At 40.3% G+C, this 18287-nt stretch overlaps 1 protein-coding gene across 1 annotated transcript in view; it reads left to right on the top strand.

The window, feature by feature from the left end:
- Window positions 1-18287, top strand: part of LOC120492264 (uncharacterized) — a 38296-nt gene that overhangs the window by 12888 nt on the left and 7121 nt on the right. The window contains exons 7-24 of the mRNA XM_039690460.2: window positions 2842-2895; window positions 2975-3028; window positions 3107-3160; window positions 3286-3339; window positions 3443-3496; window positions 3596-3649; window positions 4233-4286; window positions 4965-5009; window positions 5100-5153; window positions 5244-5297; window positions 8473-8526; window positions 8670-8741; window positions 8819-8854; window positions 11152-11196; window positions 11283-11315; window positions 11568-11714; window positions 15028-15204; window positions 17194-17284. Of these exons, the coding sequence (XP_039546394.2) occupies window positions 2842-2895; window positions 2975-3028; window positions 3107-3160; window positions 3286-3339; window positions 3443-3496; window positions 3596-3649; window positions 4233-4286; window positions 4965-5009; window positions 5100-5153; window positions 5244-5297; window positions 8473-8526; window positions 8670-8741; window positions 8819-8854; window positions 11152-11196; window positions 11283-11315; window positions 11568-11714; window positions 15028-15204; window positions 17194-17284 (1186 nt within the window). The remainder of the gene's footprint in view (window positions 1-2841; window positions 2896-2974; window positions 3029-3106; window positions 3161-3285; window positions 3340-3442; window positions 3497-3595; window positions 3650-4232; window positions 4287-4964; window positions 5010-5099; window positions 5154-5243; window positions 5298-8472; window positions 8527-8669; window positions 8742-8818; window positions 8855-11151; window positions 11197-11282; window positions 11316-11567; window positions 11715-15027; window positions 15205-17193; window positions 17285-18287) is intronic.

The raw sequence follows: 18287 nt of genomic DNA, 5'->3' as shown, positions 1-18287 counted from the left end.
CAACACTGGAGAAAAGTCGTTTGCAACTTCCGGTTCACGGGGACTTTAAAGGTCCCCTGACATGGGATTAGTTTAATATTTTATAATGTTTCCTGGTTTGCCCTTATAGACGAATCCGACGAGCATTCTGTGTAGGCTGCCATCTTGTGGCGACGCCATTACCGAGCTGTTACACCGGCATAGACATATGCACCGGTATGTAAACAAACCTCGGTGATAACGTGAACGCACCCTCGATGACAGCTACAGCCAGGCAGAATGACTTGTTGGGTTGATGATGTTAGACAGTGGCCTCCAGCCACAGATGAAGGTACAAACGATCTTACAGATTATTTATGAAAATAGCTTGGCAAGCTAGCTAGGCTAACGTTTGGTAACGAGGAAACTATAAAAAGATCTGTCCATTTGGCAACAATAAATAAATGAATGAAATCAAATAAACAAATTCATGTTTTTCATTTGTGTCCATTATTTATCTCATTTGCACATTGCAACGGGCAAGGGTAAGGTAACGTTACAGCTAGAAAGTATACATAATATCGACCAATTAGTGTTTTTAAACCATGGAAAGAGGTCAAAAAACAGCGGGAGAACAATTATGTCACATAACGTTAGGGCTGGGCGATAAAACGATAACGATAATTATCGCGATATAATTTCTCTCGATAAAACGATATCAAGAGGTCGATAAATGTTCGATAATGTTTATGCGCCGAAAGCGGAACGAAACTCATTTGAACTGCGTGCGCCACACGGAGCATTTATCTGCTCGGCTCAAAGTCCAAACGGCAGTGAGCGCAGCACGAGCTCGGTAGAGCAGACGCGATTGCTTTGATCGTCTCGCTCAAGACATCCAGCGAAAAGCGCTTGAGTTCAGCGAAGAACACAGATGTCAAGTTTAAATCAGTTTAGGGCAGATAAAACACCGCTGACAAAAAGGAGAAACACTGTGTGCAATGATCCAGTCAGAATCTGTATTGATACTGAATCCATTTAGCCTACCATGGATTTACTTTAAGGTTAGCCAAGTAATATACAAGATGTCCACGTCTTTCTTTCTTTAGTCGAAAAGAAATTAAGGTTTTTGATGAAAACATTCCAGGATTTTCTCCATATAATGGACTTCAATGGGAACCAAACGGTTCAAGATCCAAAAGACAGTTTCAGTGCAAACTGTTCAAAGGGCTTTAAACGATTCCAGACGATGAATAAGGGTCTTATCAAGCGAAACGATCCCTCATTTTATAAATAAATAACGTTTTTTAGGCTCGCCGCCTTCTGTGACGCACGTTCATGACTCTCCTGTTCAAACTCGTTTATTAAAATAAAAGAATCTTTTTCGAGACATTTGGTTGATTCAACGAACGAAATGAATGAGTTGACTCTGGAAAAGATTCGTTCATTTACGAGTTTGAACAGGAGAGTCTTGAACAAGCATCACAGAACAGAGCAAGGCGAGCATTTGACATCATAAAACGTAAACTTTTTTTTTTTTTTAAATAAGTGATTGTTTCGCTTGATAAGACCCTTATTCATCGTCTGGAATCGTTTAAAGCCCTTTGAACAGTTTGCACTGAAACTGTCTTTTGGACCTTGAACCGTTTGGTTCCCATTGAAGTCCATTATATGGAGAAAATCCTGGAGTGTTTACATCCAAAAGTCAAGTCAAGTCAAGTCACATTTATTTATATAGCGCTTTTCACAATACAGATTGTATCAAAGCAGCTTCACACTGATAACATGAAAGTAGTACAACACAGATCAACAACATTGCTAAACACTAAATAACCCCAACTGAGCAAGCTCAAAGCAAGCCAAAAGCAAGGCGACAGTGGCAAGGAACCAAAACTCCATCAGATTGGATGGAGAAAAAACCTTGGGAGAACCCAGGCTCAGTCGGGGGCCAGTTCTCCTCTGGCTTACATTCATATTGTTTAAATATAAATATTAAATATAAATATTGTTTATGAATAAAACGGCGCCATAACATATCGCAGGCGTTGAGTCGTCTGGGGCATCCGAAATCCCCGTGAGAGGCTGGACACAAAACTGGACCTGACGAACGGCATTTTTCTCGGGACAAGCGTCCCGAGATAACAGCAGAAAGGCAGATGGGAAATAATTAGCATAGCTGATGTTCATAATGATTTCCGTTATAACTCACAAACTCTCCCTAACCTGAACTCTCCGCAACCCAACCATACGCGCCGACCATACGCGCCGACAAAACCGACTGAAGAAAGAAAGACATGGACATCTTGGATGACATGGGGGTGAATAAATTATCAGCAAAAGTGTTTTTTTTTCCTTTAACATTTTTACATTTATTTTGGAGAACTTCACAGATAAAAATCTGCATGATAATGGCTTACAAATGAAGGGAAGAAAGACATTACATGATTCAACCAAATGACAAATTTGACCTCAGTGGTCCAAGAGCACGTTAAATCCCTGTTTAGTGTTCTGAAGCATTAAATCACCAACATACTGTTAATGCATTTACGTTTTAAGAAATACATTTGCAAGAAAACAAAACCATAAGAAGTTAAGACATCCACCGCTTGCCATTTAGAGTAGGTTTTTCTCATTATAACCCAGAAAGCTACTGGCAGTCGTTCAATTATGTGAGTAGGGATCCTGTTTGGTCAAGTGCATTTTTATACCAACATGGAGGGAAGCGTTTCCAGCCGTTCTGTAGCTCCAGGCTGTCATATAGCCTTTTTCCAGCACTGTAAACAAAGTTCTTTACGTCTTTGGCCAACCTTATTGGCCAATTAAAGTCTGCATCTGTTGCCGTTATTACATTCGATTTACTATTACAAGGCATTCATCTCATTGCAGGGGATACGTGGGAAGACTGGAGATTATGGACACGTAGGAGAACCTGGGCCTAAGGTGAGTGGCTATATTGAACAATATCTGGGTTGGCACTGTTGTACAGACCCACTCACGGGGGTCAACTTGTGTCCCACAGGGTGAAGAGGGTATCAAAGGAGAAAAGGGCATGCGAGGACTTCGAGGCCAGGAGGTAATACATTAAACAAATGCAAAGCCCACTTTGACAGCCTTGTAGGTTAACATTGACGAATGGTCTTCTCTCACACAGGGTGACAGAGGACCCAAAGGCCTGAAAGGGCTAAAAGGAGCTTCAGGCCATAAGGTAAACACAGAATCCCATTTAGACACCAACTGGTTGCAAAAACAGCCAATATGGTTGACGTTTTTATCTAATGCAACTTTGTCGATTGTGGTTTTTGTGCTAAAATGGTATGCATCTGATCACAGGGAGTGCGAGGGACACCTGGAGAGAGGGGTGAAACCGGCCAGCAGGGCGAAGTTGTACGTTCTCCTCTAAAACACTTTGCTTCGATAAAATATACGCGAGATGGATAGTGTTATTGGGGATATGAATGACTCATTTGCTCCCCACCACATCTCCCAGGGTGCAGCAGGAGAACGGGGATACGAGGGGATTGTGGGCTATCAAGGAGTGAAGGTATGTTTTCTTCCCTCACTCTGCTTTGTTTTTGTCTCGAAAACATTTGTTGCTGTGTTTGGTTGGAAATCTCACAATTCACATTCTTTCTTGAAACAGGGAAACGAAGGCTTACCCGGAGCCGAAGGATCTCGAGGACCACGGGGTCAAACGGTATAAAGACCTTCTGCATGACATTTGAAAGCCATGGGTCGATCTTAAATTGAAAATCGGACACCTTGTTGGATTATCTACTGCATGTGCACATCTCATGGAGGACTAGGTGGAAACGTTTTAGGATTCTGGGGGTGAATCTCAATAAAAAGAATAATTTTGGGACCCCAAAATTAAAAGAACAAACTTTATTATGATGAAAAAGCATAATGCCTATTATTAGACTTTTTTTTTTTTTTTGCTTTGGGACAATTAGAAAACAGGAATGCAAAGCTTCAAGAAAACCCACAAGCTTCAAATTCCTGATCTTTTGGGGTTTGAAGAGGAATGAGATTGTCTGCAGGGAATCTTTAACCATCAACAAAATTGTTTGCAAATGTCATCTCTGAAAATATGGTGGTTTGGGGGAATATTAAAGCTCAATTCAGTATTTGTATACAGATTCTGACCCGGCTTGTGTGGACGTCCTGCCAAATTCAATCCGTTGACATCCCAAGCAGTAAAGCATGTAGTCTTTTTGAAATGATGCAAATGTCATAGGAATCTGACTTGATGTTTATAAACTGTCTCTTCTCGGTCACAGGGGATTGTGGGAGATCCCGGGGAGCGAGGAACACCTGGAGAAAAGGGAAAGCCAGTATGTATACTAGTTATTACATTCCCAAAAATAATGCTGCTGTGCTTAAAAGAGTAGTTCACTTTAAAAAAAAAACTTTGCTGAAAATTTACTCGCCCCCATGTCATCCAAGATGTCCATGTCTTTCTTTCTTCAGTCGAAAAGAAATGAAGGTTTTTGATGAAAACATTCCAGGATTTTCTCCATATAATGGACTTCAATGGGAACCAAACGGTTCAAGGTCCAAAAGACAGTTTCAGTGCAAACTGTTCAAAGGGCTTTAAACGATTCCAGATGATGAATAAGGGTCTTATCAAGTGAAACGATATCAAAATGAACGTATGTTTTTTTTTTGAGTCATTTGGTTCATTCAACGAACAATTGACTCGGAAAAAGATTTGTTCAGTCACGAACGCGCATCACAGAACAGAGCAAGGCGAGCATTTGAGCTTATAAAACTTAAACTTTGTTATTTATTTATTAAATGAGCGATCGTTTCGCTTGATAAGACCCTTATTCATCGCCTGGAATCGAGTTTGCACTTAAACTCTCATTTGGACCTTGAACCGTTTGGTTCCCATTGAAGTCCATTATATGGAGAAAAATCCTGGAATGTTTTCATCAAAAACTTTAACCAGTCAGTTGAATGATGGAAAACATTTTTATTTGGCACACATCTATCTTTTTAACTCTCCACAGGGTGTTCTAGGCCAAAAAGGAAGAGTTGGTGGAATGGGGGAAAAGGTTGGTAACTTGACGACCGGTTATAATGACAAATCATTTGTTGACCACTAAGTGAAATCATTGAAATCATAATTCATTTGAATATATCAGGGTATAGTTGGTGATCCAGGTTTGCAAGGCCGAGACGGAGACCCTGGAATTGAGGTATAGATTGCGGTTTCATATAAAGTTCAGAAATAATATTTTCCAATGCTTTCATGCTCACTAGCTTGCTTAAAATGTCATGGCATGCAGGCTTATCAAGGACCACAGGGACCCGAGGGAAGACATGGACAAGTTGGCGAAAGGGTAACCTAACACTTCCTCAGAAACCTAAGAGTTCAACGATTCTTGTAAAAAAAAGTATAGAGGAAAAGAATGATTTTCATGACATTTGATAACATTTCTTGACCTGTATTTTCCCCCTGATGCACACCTAAATACTGTAATTTTTACACACTAAACTACTGATTAAAATCTGCCATCCAGCAAGTGAATGTAAAGCAAACTATAACAGTTCTTTCCAGTGAATCACTCATCGAACTCAACATAATCTGACAAATGTAAAGACCTGTTCACTCCTAGAAAGTCTATAACCAGAGAATGACTGAGTACACAGCTTTATTTCTGGAGTAAAAGTACAGATACCCCTTGCTAAATTTGACTCAAATACAAGTAAAGGTACTACAGTCAGATGTCTATTTAAGTAATAGTACTGAAGTCCTTGTTTTTGAGTATCAAGTACGTGCTGCAATTTTGTCATCTAAGCTCTTTAAAGTAGGATGGATTTTGATTGGCTGTCAATGTTTTTATTGTTCATCAGCTGAGTAAATCGTTCTGAAAGTGATTCCAACGATATTTTCGCTATAGTTGTGGTGTGGACTGTTTTATGCTTTGTGTTTTGATTGATTCAATTTACTAAAAATCCTAAAACAATGGTTAACGAATCAGAATTGTAAGTGAAAATCTGAATCAGAACCACACTCTAAAAAATGTTGCGTTGTTTCAACCCAAATTTGGGTAAAATATGGACAAACCCAAATGTTGGGTTAAAAATGTACTGTTGAAAGTGAGAGTTGAAGTTACATTTGAAGAGCTCTTTTCCAAAACGCTATAAATCCATTTCAATAGTTTTCAGGAAAACTACATTTTTTACCTAGACCCACACATTTTGTGAATATTCAAATTATCCTGTTTAAATGTTTTATTGGTTCAGTCTGAACATTTTGAACAATAATTATTAAATCAAACAACAATATTGTTAATGATAATTTAAAAGTTAATTTTATTTTTTTCCAAAACGCTATAAATCGAAATAAACCTCAAACAAATAGTACCAATTTCAGCATATGCATGAAAAAAACAAATTATTAATACCAATTTCAACATATGCATGAAAAAAGCGAATTATTAAAAATGATCAATATATGATAACGATATTCAAAAAAGGGATGGGCACCCCTCCAGCACATGCACACACACACAGGCTACATAACATGTGAGCAAAGCAGAGCAGCATGACGCTTAAATATAAGTTAAAAAAAACAAAAAAACAAAATAAACATTTCACATTTGTTTTTAATAATATTACATTACTTATTTTTATTATTTCATCTATGTTGAGTAGGCTATGAAAAGGGAACCGCATGAGATTAGTAAGATAGGATCAAAATTCAAAAGCTGCCCAATATCGGAAAATATTTGGAGTGCGTCAGACATGATTTTGACCACTTATTAAGTTTTGTTTTGTAGAAAGCTTGTAAATTTCGTTTCATATAAATTGTATCTTCATTTTAATAAATGTTTCATCGACAAATTGACTGGATTAATACATTAGAAGTAAATATCAGACAATATAATCAGGACACAGAGGCGCGCAGGTGAACCGGAGCGCGTCTCATAATATGAACCGAAACACCGCGATGCTTGCCTCACACAGGCCTGAGAACTAAGCTACAGAAAGCTTTAAATATCTACTTTTAAACAAAACAATTAAAAACTAAAATAAATTGGCAACTCTCTGCGTATGTAGGCTAATTCGAAGTATGCGTTTCTCTATGCGCGTTCACTGCGAAGATGGCGAGTAAGCATCATCAACTTTATCTTTGTTGCTGACACTGAGACCCCGTTTACACCTGGTATTAAAATGCGATCTGTATCCAGATAAGTTATCCGGATAATAAGTACTGATTCCATTTACACCTGGCCACATAAATGTGTTTTTGCAAAACGGATATAAATCCGATCTTCACCTCCTGCGTTATATGCAGATTTATTGGATTGCACGCCACCAAAAGCAACAGATCTGAGCGGCATTTTATTGATCATCAGCTAATTTCCAAATCAGAGACATCAATAAGAGAGAGTGGCAACAGGCCTGGTAAGATAATTTCGTTTCTTTACTTGAAGATGTGTTAACTGCGTCTGTGACTTACTTTTCGATGTTTGCACGTTGAATAGACGCTCAGCTGCTCATCTGCGGTGATGCGTGTCGCATCTGACTAGGCTATAACATGACATATAGCCTATATAACACGCTCTCACTCGTTTATTTTTTAGCATTTTTGGGAGGAGTAAAATATACATATGTGGTTTCAACAACCAGATTGCGTTTACACCTATAAAGATCCGGACACAATGCGAGCCAGACTACCTCCAGATGTGGTCAGGCAGATTCGATCGCGATCCGATCACAACGCGTTTACACCTTGCATTAACATGCGTTTTTTATTATCCGGATAACTTATCTGGATACAGATCGCATTTTAATACCAGGTGTAAACGGGGTCTGACAGAAAACACTAGTTTATTAATAAACAATTCAAATGTTTCATCCATCATTACTTTTGCCGGTTCTTTGTGGCAAGCTTTATGCATACGTTGAGATGCGGAATATGCAATTAAAAACGCTCATATGGTTTCTCTCCCATTTAATTAAATCAATATATGTGATTACTGATAATACAAATGGCTTAAATGATCTACTACTAGTCGACTAGAAAACTAGGACTCATTTTGAGGAATGAATGAACATAATAAACCTCTGTTCAGAGTGCCGCCGTGCTGGATTGTGTAGAGCGCTCATTGAATTTGAGGATTTATCGTGTTTAGGCTAAAAACAGGGCTGGCGCTTATCGTGGTTTGGAAAGAAACTGTATCTTGCAGTACATTTTAAACAAGGAAATATAGCGATTCGGCATGAAACGTTGATAGAGCAGTGAAAGGGTTCTGTCCGCAGCAGAATGACACGACAAACTCATTTTTTTAAAAAATGTCGTTTAACGCGTTTTGGAAAAGAGCTCTTCATTTTCAACCCAACATTTGGGTTTGTCCATATTTTACCCAAATTTGGGTTGAAACAACCCAGCATTTTTTAGAGTGCACTATTGCTAAATTACTCTCTGAAATCCATTTCTAAAGAAGCATCTGTCTGATTGGGTATTGTTGTGTGTGCTTATGTAATGTGCTTGCATATTTAACACAGGGTGAGAAAGGTGAACAAGGGCCTCCAGGGAACATGGGCCTTCCAGGACTCACAGTAAGTGCTGATCTATTTCAGATCCACACTGATCTATATATGTGACTTCTGTAAATTCCACCTAAAAAAATTTACCTTGGACGTTTACGACATAGAAATACACCCTGCCTTCTGGTAGATTTATAAAGTGCTATATTCTCCAGGGGCCGCAAGGTTACAAGGGCTCTGCTGCAAAGCCAGGAAGACCGGGATTTATCGGGCCCCCTGGAAGAACGGTGAGCCATTTTCCAAAACTTTTGAAATAGAAGTTCATATCTTCCAAAATGCTAAAACATGCCATGTCTCTTCATAGGGGCATATGGGAATCCCCGGCAGACCAGGCCCCAAGGTAATGACCTCCTCTCATTTATGAAGCGCAAATTTAACACTAACTTGTTGAGACAAAAAAGTGGGCATTTTGAATCTTGCGAGACACCACAATGGCTAGACAGGGCATTATGTATATCATAAAATAAATCTCCTGCAAATCATTGTCTAGTTGTAAATATAGTACATGTCTATATCAGTTCATCAATCTTTATACAGATGTATAAGATCATGTGCCTTACTGAAACCAGATATCCCGGGATCCATAAAAAACTGAGGCCAACATTTTTTTTGTGTTGTGCTTTTGGCATCTATACACACTGAATCATTACAATGAGCATTTACAGTAAGCAGCAGCAAACCAATGGGCTAAACTGCTGTGATAGGCAACCATTTAATTAAAGGGGTCATGAACTGGCTATTTAAATTGTATTATATTGTTGTCTGAGGTCGACTTATGACATTCGCTTGGTTTTTGCATTCAAAAACATCAAAATGAACAAGTAATAGGCTATTTTGTACCCTAGTTTTGAGCCTAGCTGAGAAACGCTGGGTTTTTATGGGCGTCTCGCACTGAAGACTTGGAAGTAAACACCCACTGTGGGTGGAGAACAGTTTTGCAGTTTATAATGAGTTTCGACTCACCCGTCGGTGCACTTGGGGGAAATTGTTCTGATAACGTCTAATGTTGTAAAATGGCGACCGGAGTGATTGGCCCATACATGTTGGACCCAGAGTCCGTGTGTTGCACCATTCCTGTCAGATCCAATATAGACGGCACAGCACCGTTCTTTACTCTTAATCGCTCTGCAAATCCAGTCTTGAGTACAAAACAATCCTCAGTGAAATGAAGCGAACAGACGGACGATGTTTTACCTCATCAGCTGAACGTCATTAAAAATAATGTTTAGTCCTATTGGAGTCCAGAGGAAGCTTATGCAGCGACTGTCTTCTTCCACAACCAGGCGCTGCACAATATTCTGTATCGCTCGGTAGATCGATCCGGTTTGACATCACGAGGTAGGCATCTATGTTATTTAGCTATGCGTGTAATGCGTAAATCGGTGGGCGGGGCTTAACCAGCCGCGTTGATCTTCATCTGCGGGGGTGGGGTTTATCCTCTTTGTCGTCATAGTTCCCCACTTTGAAAAACAAGTCGTTTGCTGAGCCTGGTGTCAATAAAAGCTTTTAATGGACTAACAAGTGCGTTTTCAGTTCTGAAACTTACAGGATATCTTATAATATGACGACCTCTTCGATGTCAAAAGCTCAAGGAAAACATTTAAACATCACCCCTTTAAACATTTGTGAAATGCATACTAATACAACCTGTCATCAGATTCATTGAAGCCTTGACACACTGCTGCAATATCTTCTTGAGAAGTGGGAACTGACCCATTCACAAAAAAAAGTGAATGGAGGTAAGCCAGAACACACCGGCCGTCATCTGAAAGCCTAGAGAACCTCAGCATGTTTTCACACTGGAGTCATGTCTGAGCAGCGCAGCTCTTCGCTGGTTAGCGCTGCAGATCTTGGCTGCAAATACAGTCACACTGCAGAGAAACTGATGACTGCTCTGTTCTCACTCCAGCATCAACCAAACGCTAAAACTTCTGAGAAGATCGCCACACTTCATTTAAACATGTCACTGCAGACAAGACATGTCATCCACATATTTGAAATTAATCAAATTTCCACAGGGACTCCAGTGTTAGATGATGAAGCATCACATGGTGTTAATAGAGCTCCGTCTTTTCCCTTTTGTGGCCATCTGTTAACTAAACATTATTTCAGCATCGCGTGGATATTGACATAAGTGCTGATGACTCCTTAGCTAGTGTAAAGACACATTTACCAGAACAACGAATGACAGGTCTTCCTGATGTTATGTAAAATGCATGGTTAGGACATTTTAGAAAATGGAAAGCATTCAAGAGTTAGACAATGGAAAATATTGGGTTTGTTCCTGAAAAGGGGTCTTTGGTCTAGAAGTCAAATGCACACACATCCAGGAAGAATTATGAAAGTAGTTGTTTGCAGAAACACTGAGGCAAACATCGTAGAGGAGTTGAGAGTCCGAGTAAACAAAATTAGATCTCAGGCTAATGTGTTAGATTCCAGGGTAATGTTCTGATTAGGGCACATTACGCCAAATGGTTTCTCGGTTTGCTTTTCACACAAACACAAAGGAATGAAAAGCGTCACCACCATTTCTGGGTTTCCTCTCACAACACCTTGACCACTTATTTTGAACTACAAATCACATTTGTTGCATCAAATCCTGAATGCGATCGCAAACTTTGCTTTTGTATCTTCCAGGGTGACGCCGGCATTCAAGGGATCAAGGGAAGCACAGGGCAGAAGGTAATAATCGACTCAAATGCAGTTCATTGACACATTTCCATTATCACATGGTTCTAGTTTCTCACAACACCACATTGTTTCCACAGGGTGCAAAGGGAGTCAAAGGACCTAAAGGCAGGGTAAGACTGTAATTTTACTTTATCACCATGGAGCTTTTTTCGTAGAAGCATTAGCAGCGATGGGTTTAATCTGTCCACTCTCACAGCAACAGCAGGATTGCAAAGAACCGAGCGATGGCCACATGAGCATACTTTTTTGGGTTTCCGTTTCGTATTTCTTTCCAGGGTTGCTGTCGAGATATCACTGAGAAATATGTACACAAAAGTGCACTTGCTTGTTTATGGGTGTGTTTGTATTTGTTTGTTTTCCAGACAGGAGATGCCGGTGTGCCAGGGCAACAGGGAAGCAGAGGAAAGCGAGGCCCTGCTGGAGAGCCGGGTAGAAAAGGCCGTGTAGGCTCCAAGGGAGTGATAGGAGACGGCGGTCCAGTGGGCTTTCAGGGCCCTCCAGGCCCACCAGTAAGTCTGAAACTCATAACTTTCGTTTTCGTGTTGGTTGGAAATAGTATAAAGAGGAAGAGACTGGCAACTGGAGAAATCATAAGGCTCACTATGCTGGATGTACAAAATGTTTTCAGTTCAAAGAGCCAGTCGCCATTATTGCTAAAGGCACGGCTAGAGACCTGCGTCAGATATTTCAGTCCCGCTTGAGCGTAGTGTTGACAAAATGTCATATAACGGCACCTATATGACGCCAAAGGATGAGAACGGGCTTCTGGAGCGTCTGGCGTGTTAAGTGCGAATGATTTAGCTAGTGCTATTTGTGCATTCACGCGTTTGGCGCGAATTCGCGCCTGCTGTCCACGTTGAAAAATCTGAACTTTGACGACAATTTGCACTGCGTTAACCAATCAGGAGCCTAGCTGCTTGCTCATGTGGTGATGTGTTTTGATGCTTCAATAAATTATGTTGTAATATGACTAAATGCCTGGTGTGGGTCTAATGCACAACAAAGCAAATATTTTATCACTTGAAACTTAATTTCAATATACAAGACATGTTTATTTTTTTATTGAATTATTTATTCCATATCTAGATTATCTGAAATATTATTATAATGTAAAGACAACCAACATACATGTGCATAAGTTCGTGTCTGGACGTGAGAGAGAAAATATCACAGGACAGGTTAATAACTATTGGAGGCGGGCTCTATTTGTCATCAAAACAAAAATAAATGACAGCTAGATTAGGTGGATGAGGGCGAGGGTGATCCTCGATCCGATGCGGGACAACAGGTCATCAAACTGGGCGCGGGTCAGGCGGCCGTCATCCAGCGCAGCTCCTGGAGCGAGCAAATGGTGAAACTAGCCAAACAGTTCGCCTCCGAAGGGTCCGGTGGACACAAATACGGCGAGGATGATCCCCACGCCACTCTCCAGAGCAAATACAGAGCGGTGACTCTCTCGATGAATGCTCCATCAACATAAAAAAGATGGCCGCCAACTGGTTTTGATTCTGACGCGCGTAAATTCCGCTTCAAATTTTAGTTTTTAAACGTGTCAATTTCAATCTTTACACGCGAAGGGATTCAAAGTGTTCAAGCGTATAACTACACGAGGTAGGCGCGAATTTGTGTGAACGCACAGTAAAGCATATTCTATTGTGAAGGCTCATTTCGTTATGGTTGTTGTAGCACTGCGCTGCAATTTATTTTGAGGGAAGCACTGTGTTCAACAGTAATGTCTTCAGCTTGTCAGCTTGAGATACTTTCCATCTAAACCAGTTTTATCTCTTAATCCTAGTCGTGAATGTTTTATGAGCAGTAGTGTAATCTCTGTCTTTTTTGGGTTTATGATGAGTAAGAACCATGTTTCTTCCACACAGTCAAGCAAAGCCAAAGCACAACCAAAACAATGTTCTTTCACAATTTTTTTAACCGCTAGAGAGCCAAAAGCTACATAGTGTATCATTAAGTATTAATATAATTCTCTGGCCAAAATATTATGATGTACTGACATATGTTTGTAAAAGCTGTGCTCCTAGTCCTATTACCTAGATAGACAATAGCTGTCTGGACATGTTGACCAAACAGCTGCCACCTGCCTGAGGGACTTTATGGACTTTTTGTTATGGTCCATAAGCAACCGAGGGTCCATAAGAAAGCTGAAATTCACACTTTCCTAGTTAAGCTTAAATAAATGTCTGTTTAGGGCAGGGGTAGACAAGTTCGGTCCTAGGGAGCCGTTGTCCTGCAGAATTTAGTTCAAACCCTAATCAAACACACCTGAACAAGCTAATCAATGTCTTCAGGATTACTAAGGCTATAGGCAGGTGAGATTTTGTTCAGTGTTGGAGCCAAACTCTGCAGGACAGCGGCTCTCTAGGACCGAACTTGCCTACCCCTGGTTTAGGGCTTTAAAGGGCACATATCATGCTTTTAAATCATTCATTTTTACTTATTTGTGGTCTATATAAAGCATAACTGCAATGCTTGGGTCTGAATTCCTCATTATTATAGCTCCACAGGCCCCTTTTCTGATGTGCGTCTGTGAGCGACCCGTTTCAAAGCGGCCCCTTTAAACAAAAAGGAGTTGCGTCTTTCCCCGCCCGCTTTCCAGGTCGATGAGTTCACGGTCAGTTCAACTCCCCACGTTCGGCCATTATTGTAGTTTGATTAGAGATATACGATTACTATAGCTTCAAAGAACATTTTTATTCACACGTTAACAAAATGTCAACAACAGAAGACTCGTCCATCAAGCCTTACATATTCGAGCCAGAGCGAGCGAGTCGATAAAGACGACGACGAACCTGCAGAACAACGTCTTCATATGGATGCAGTGGTGTGTAGTTAACTATGTTGTGTTATTAGTGAAAGTCGACTATTTCTCTTGTTAAAACAAGCACACAAACAAGATAACTGACTACGCTCTAATCTTACCACAAACAATCTGTATTGATAATAATAATATGATAACTTACGTTTAGAAAGCGTCAGAAAACACAGCAGCTAAATGATAGAAGGAATTTACCCCTCATTCAGACGAAGTCAATCGGCAAACCCTTCTGTATAACGTTACTGGCGGAGGTTGTTGAAGTGGGAATCCTTGAAGTGCTTCAGGTCACTAACGTACATCCAACAATCGAACATTTTGACTTGCCCTCTCGTAACTTCTGCATCATTGAGCTCGGACTACAAAATCGGAGCGAGAAATAATAATGGCGGATTGCTCGAAGTGTTGGGCCGGTAGTCGATGTCCTTATTTGGCAGTTCCGCTGCAAATACGGTGACGCACTTGCTCAAAAAACGTCATAGAAAACAGAAAAATCTGAACAGGTTGAAAAATATGACCAAAACAGAATATAAAGATATAAACGAAGCACCTGAAGAGAATAATTTCATCTTTTCTGTACTTATAAACACTCCAAATATACAACAAAATGCATTTAAGGGCTAAAAAAGTGGATTTTGCATGATATGCGCCCTTTAAGTGTTTTGCATTTCATCTGCCGACTGACAATCTTCACCTTTAGACAAAGCTTTCAAAACTTCTGGGAGATTCAGTCCTTGTGGCACTTGGCGTAACATGCATGAAATATGTGGTAACCATTTTGGTGTCAAGATCGCTAGTAAACGCTTTCTCATTAGTGCAGCTTTCTCTGCAGCTCGGGGCAAGGTTTTCATTTAGTGTGGCTGTAAATCCATAATGAGGCTGGTGAAATATTGTTGGCCGTATTTATTTCTCCTTCATTACGCAGCCACACATTTTCAGACTACTGGTGCTGTGGACCGAGCTCCATGTTTCAGTGGTAATGATCTCTCTCGTAGGGCCCCCCTCTCCCTGCTCAACATGTTGTTGAGGTCTGCAAGCAGGTGGTGCTGGAGCAGATGTCCACATTCGCCAACTCCGTGAAAAGAACTTGTGCAGCCGTGTGCCCGCTCTATGGAGACGTGCCAATGGGCGCCCCAGGTCCCCCAGGATCGAAAGGACCACCTGGACCTCCAGTAAGTTTCCCACCCCTGAGAAAAATTACCCCACTACAACTCTGGAACAGTCTCATATTTGCTACGGTAGGCCTTGGAAACAAAAGCATTTAGATTAGAGGTTTGTTTTACACATGTTAAACCTGTTTTTGCCATAGTAAAGTAAGGAAGAACATGCGCCATACATCAACTGTCCTGCAGGCCAAGTTTGATATGCACATAGTGTGAAGGCCTCAGGAGAGCGTGCAGCAGTGTTTGGCAGTATAGGTTGGAATTAAAACATCCAGAATGTCCAAGTCCCCGTGAAGACAAATAGGAAGTCACAGACTTGCTCTGTGTTGAATGTTTTTTGGAGAGAATCCCACCTTCACTGGAGTGGAAAGCCTTTCCATATTTCTCCGGCAGATCTTTTTTTCAGACTTCTCGAACATTTTAACCCAAGGGGCCCAAAGGCCGATAAAAGTTCACTGAGCCTCAAATTCAAACATGTAAAGGGTTGTAAAAGTGAGAGTTGTGAAAACCTGCACACAACGTAAACTTCAGAATCAGCATAGCAAAGAGTCTACAGGAAAAAAAAAGAGTCTCTTAGTTATTATTGAAACCACTATTATTTACTCACCCTCTTGTTGTTCCAAACCTGTACCACACCTCATGTTTTGCAGAATGTCTAAGCTACTATTTTACATAAGTCAAGTCAAGTCAAGTCACATTTATTTATATAGCGCTTTTCACAATACAGATTGTATCAAAGCAGCTTCACACTGATAACATGAAAGTAGCACAACACAGATCAACAACATTGCTAAACACTAAATAACCCCAACTGAGCAAGCTCAAAGCAAGCCAAAAGCAAGGCGAAAAGCAAAAGCAAAGCTTCAGTCGAAAAGAAATTAAGGTTTTTGATGAAAACATTCCAGGACTTCAATGGGAACCAAACGGTTCAAGGTCCAAATGAGAGTTTAAGTGAAGCTTCAAAGGGCTTTAAACGATTCCAGACGACGAATAAGGGTCTTATCTAGTCATGACTCGAAAAAAGATTTGTTCATTTTGTTCAACGAGTTCGAACAGGAGAGTCACGAATGCGCATCACAGAACAGAGCAAGGCGAGCATTTGAGCTTATAAAACTGAAACTTTGTTATTTATTTTTTCAAAACAAGTGATCGTTTCGCTTGATAAGACCCTTATTCATCGTCTGGAGTCATTTAAAGCCCCTTGAACAGTTTGCACTGAAACTCTCATCTGGACCTTGAACCGTTTGGTTCCCATTGAAGTCCTGGAATGTTTTCATCAAAAACCTTAATTTCTTTTCGACTGAAGACATGGACATCTTAGATGAAATGGGGGTGAGTAAATTATCAGCAAAAGTTTTGTTTTAAAAGTGAACTACGCCTTTAAGCAACAAAAAGTCTCCTGAAGCCATCAAATAGCATTGTGTAAAGAACAGACCTCAATGTGATATAGCGCAGAGCTGGTAATTGGTAAATTGCTGGTTTGATTCCCACAGCTACCATGATTGTACCCTTGATCAAGTCAAGTTCCAAGGGGGTTGGGGTTTGCCGTGCTATCAACACACATAATCGCTTTTCAGCGTGTTTATGAACGCCGTTGACTTAACGTTATTACTGTAAATATATGACTTACCTCAACCCTGTCCCTAAACCATCACTGGGGTTAATGGCATTTATGACTGTTCCCTCACCATCCTAGGAAAAAAAAATATATATCGCTCCCCAGATATAGATCTACATTTTGCTTCGTTTCCCTCGGACATTTGACGGCGTGTACAGACACGCGGAACCACTCGGACATTAATGGCGTAGACATACACGCATACACGCAGATACCTCAAAATACGTAGAGATAACACGCCACTTGACTCGAAAGTGGCGTGTATGTTTACGCAAAAGTCATGATGTCATGTTGCAATAAGGATACTGTCGCTTGTCTGCTAAATGACTAATTACTAACAAATAACTGTGCAACTATTTCTGTAAAAACCATTATAATAGGGTGATCCTGGCATTGATGGTCTTAAAGGAGAAATCGGACAGCAGGGATTCTACGGAGAACCCGGTGACCTGGGCAGACAGGGCCCAACAGGTACAGTAAACCATCTTCACACTGCACTGCATCTCGTACAAATAGTGGCTTATTGGACATACACCAATACAGGGGTGGTCCTCCATGTTGGAGCCTTCACATCAATCATATGTGGTTGCCTTAATGTCAGATAGCGTAAAAAGGTACAAATAAGGAATGTGCCCAGATATAGAGAAACAATAATGCTCTGAAGGGTCTCTGTCAGTGTTGCTCTTGGCTGTGTGAATGCATGATTAACTATCATAACAAATACTTCTCAGCTGGAAAAGCTGCCCAAGTAAGCAGACCATATGACGGATTCACCTTCACAAGGAACTGTTGTCTTTTGGAAAGGGATGTGTCATGAAATAAATTCATAAATAATGTCAGTCTGCAAGCATCAGCGGAGGGAAAGTAATAGCTTTATTAAACATGAGCAGATGTGCGGCGACTCTGCCAAACAGCATTGATGAGGCAAATGAGTATACAGGTGCAATAGTTCAAACAAAGTGTTTAAAGAAAGGATTACCCATATTACCTTGTTTTGACAGTATCAAATAATGTTAAAGTTAACAATGTCAAGAAAATAGACAATGACTTGCTTGCAAGTGTATCTTAGGAAGCTACTTTGAAGGGACTGAATGATTTTCACACTGAGGACAATTGAGGGACTAATACACAACTATTACAAAAGCTGCAAACATGTATTTGAAGCCCATGAAGGCGACATGATAAATTCAGAGTCAGGGGGGTGTAAACTTTTGAACAGGATGAACCGTTTAAATTGTTCTTAGTCGGAATATTTTTTTTATTTCTTTTGTTTATTGGTCTTCAGAAGCTACATGTTTCCCAGAAGACAACTTTATTTTTTAACCATTTTTTTTAATAGTAATAATTAGGGCTGTCAGTTAAACGCGTTATTAACGGCGTTAACGCAAACCAATTTTAACAACGTCAATTTTTTATCGCGCGATTAACGGTCTTTTTGGCCTAGGAAACTTTGTCGTTTTTTTCACTTGCTTTT

This window comes from Pimephales promelas, chromosome 11, assembly GCF_988280905.1.
Source record: "Pimephales promelas chromosome 11, fPimPro1.hap1.1, whole genome shotgun sequence".
Taxonomy (NCBI): domain Eukaryota; kingdom Metazoa; phylum Chordata; class Actinopteri; order Cypriniformes; family Leuciscidae; genus Pimephales; species Pimephales promelas.
Note: the sequence above shows the minus strand (reverse complement) of the source record. Positions and strands in the feature narration are given on the sequence as shown.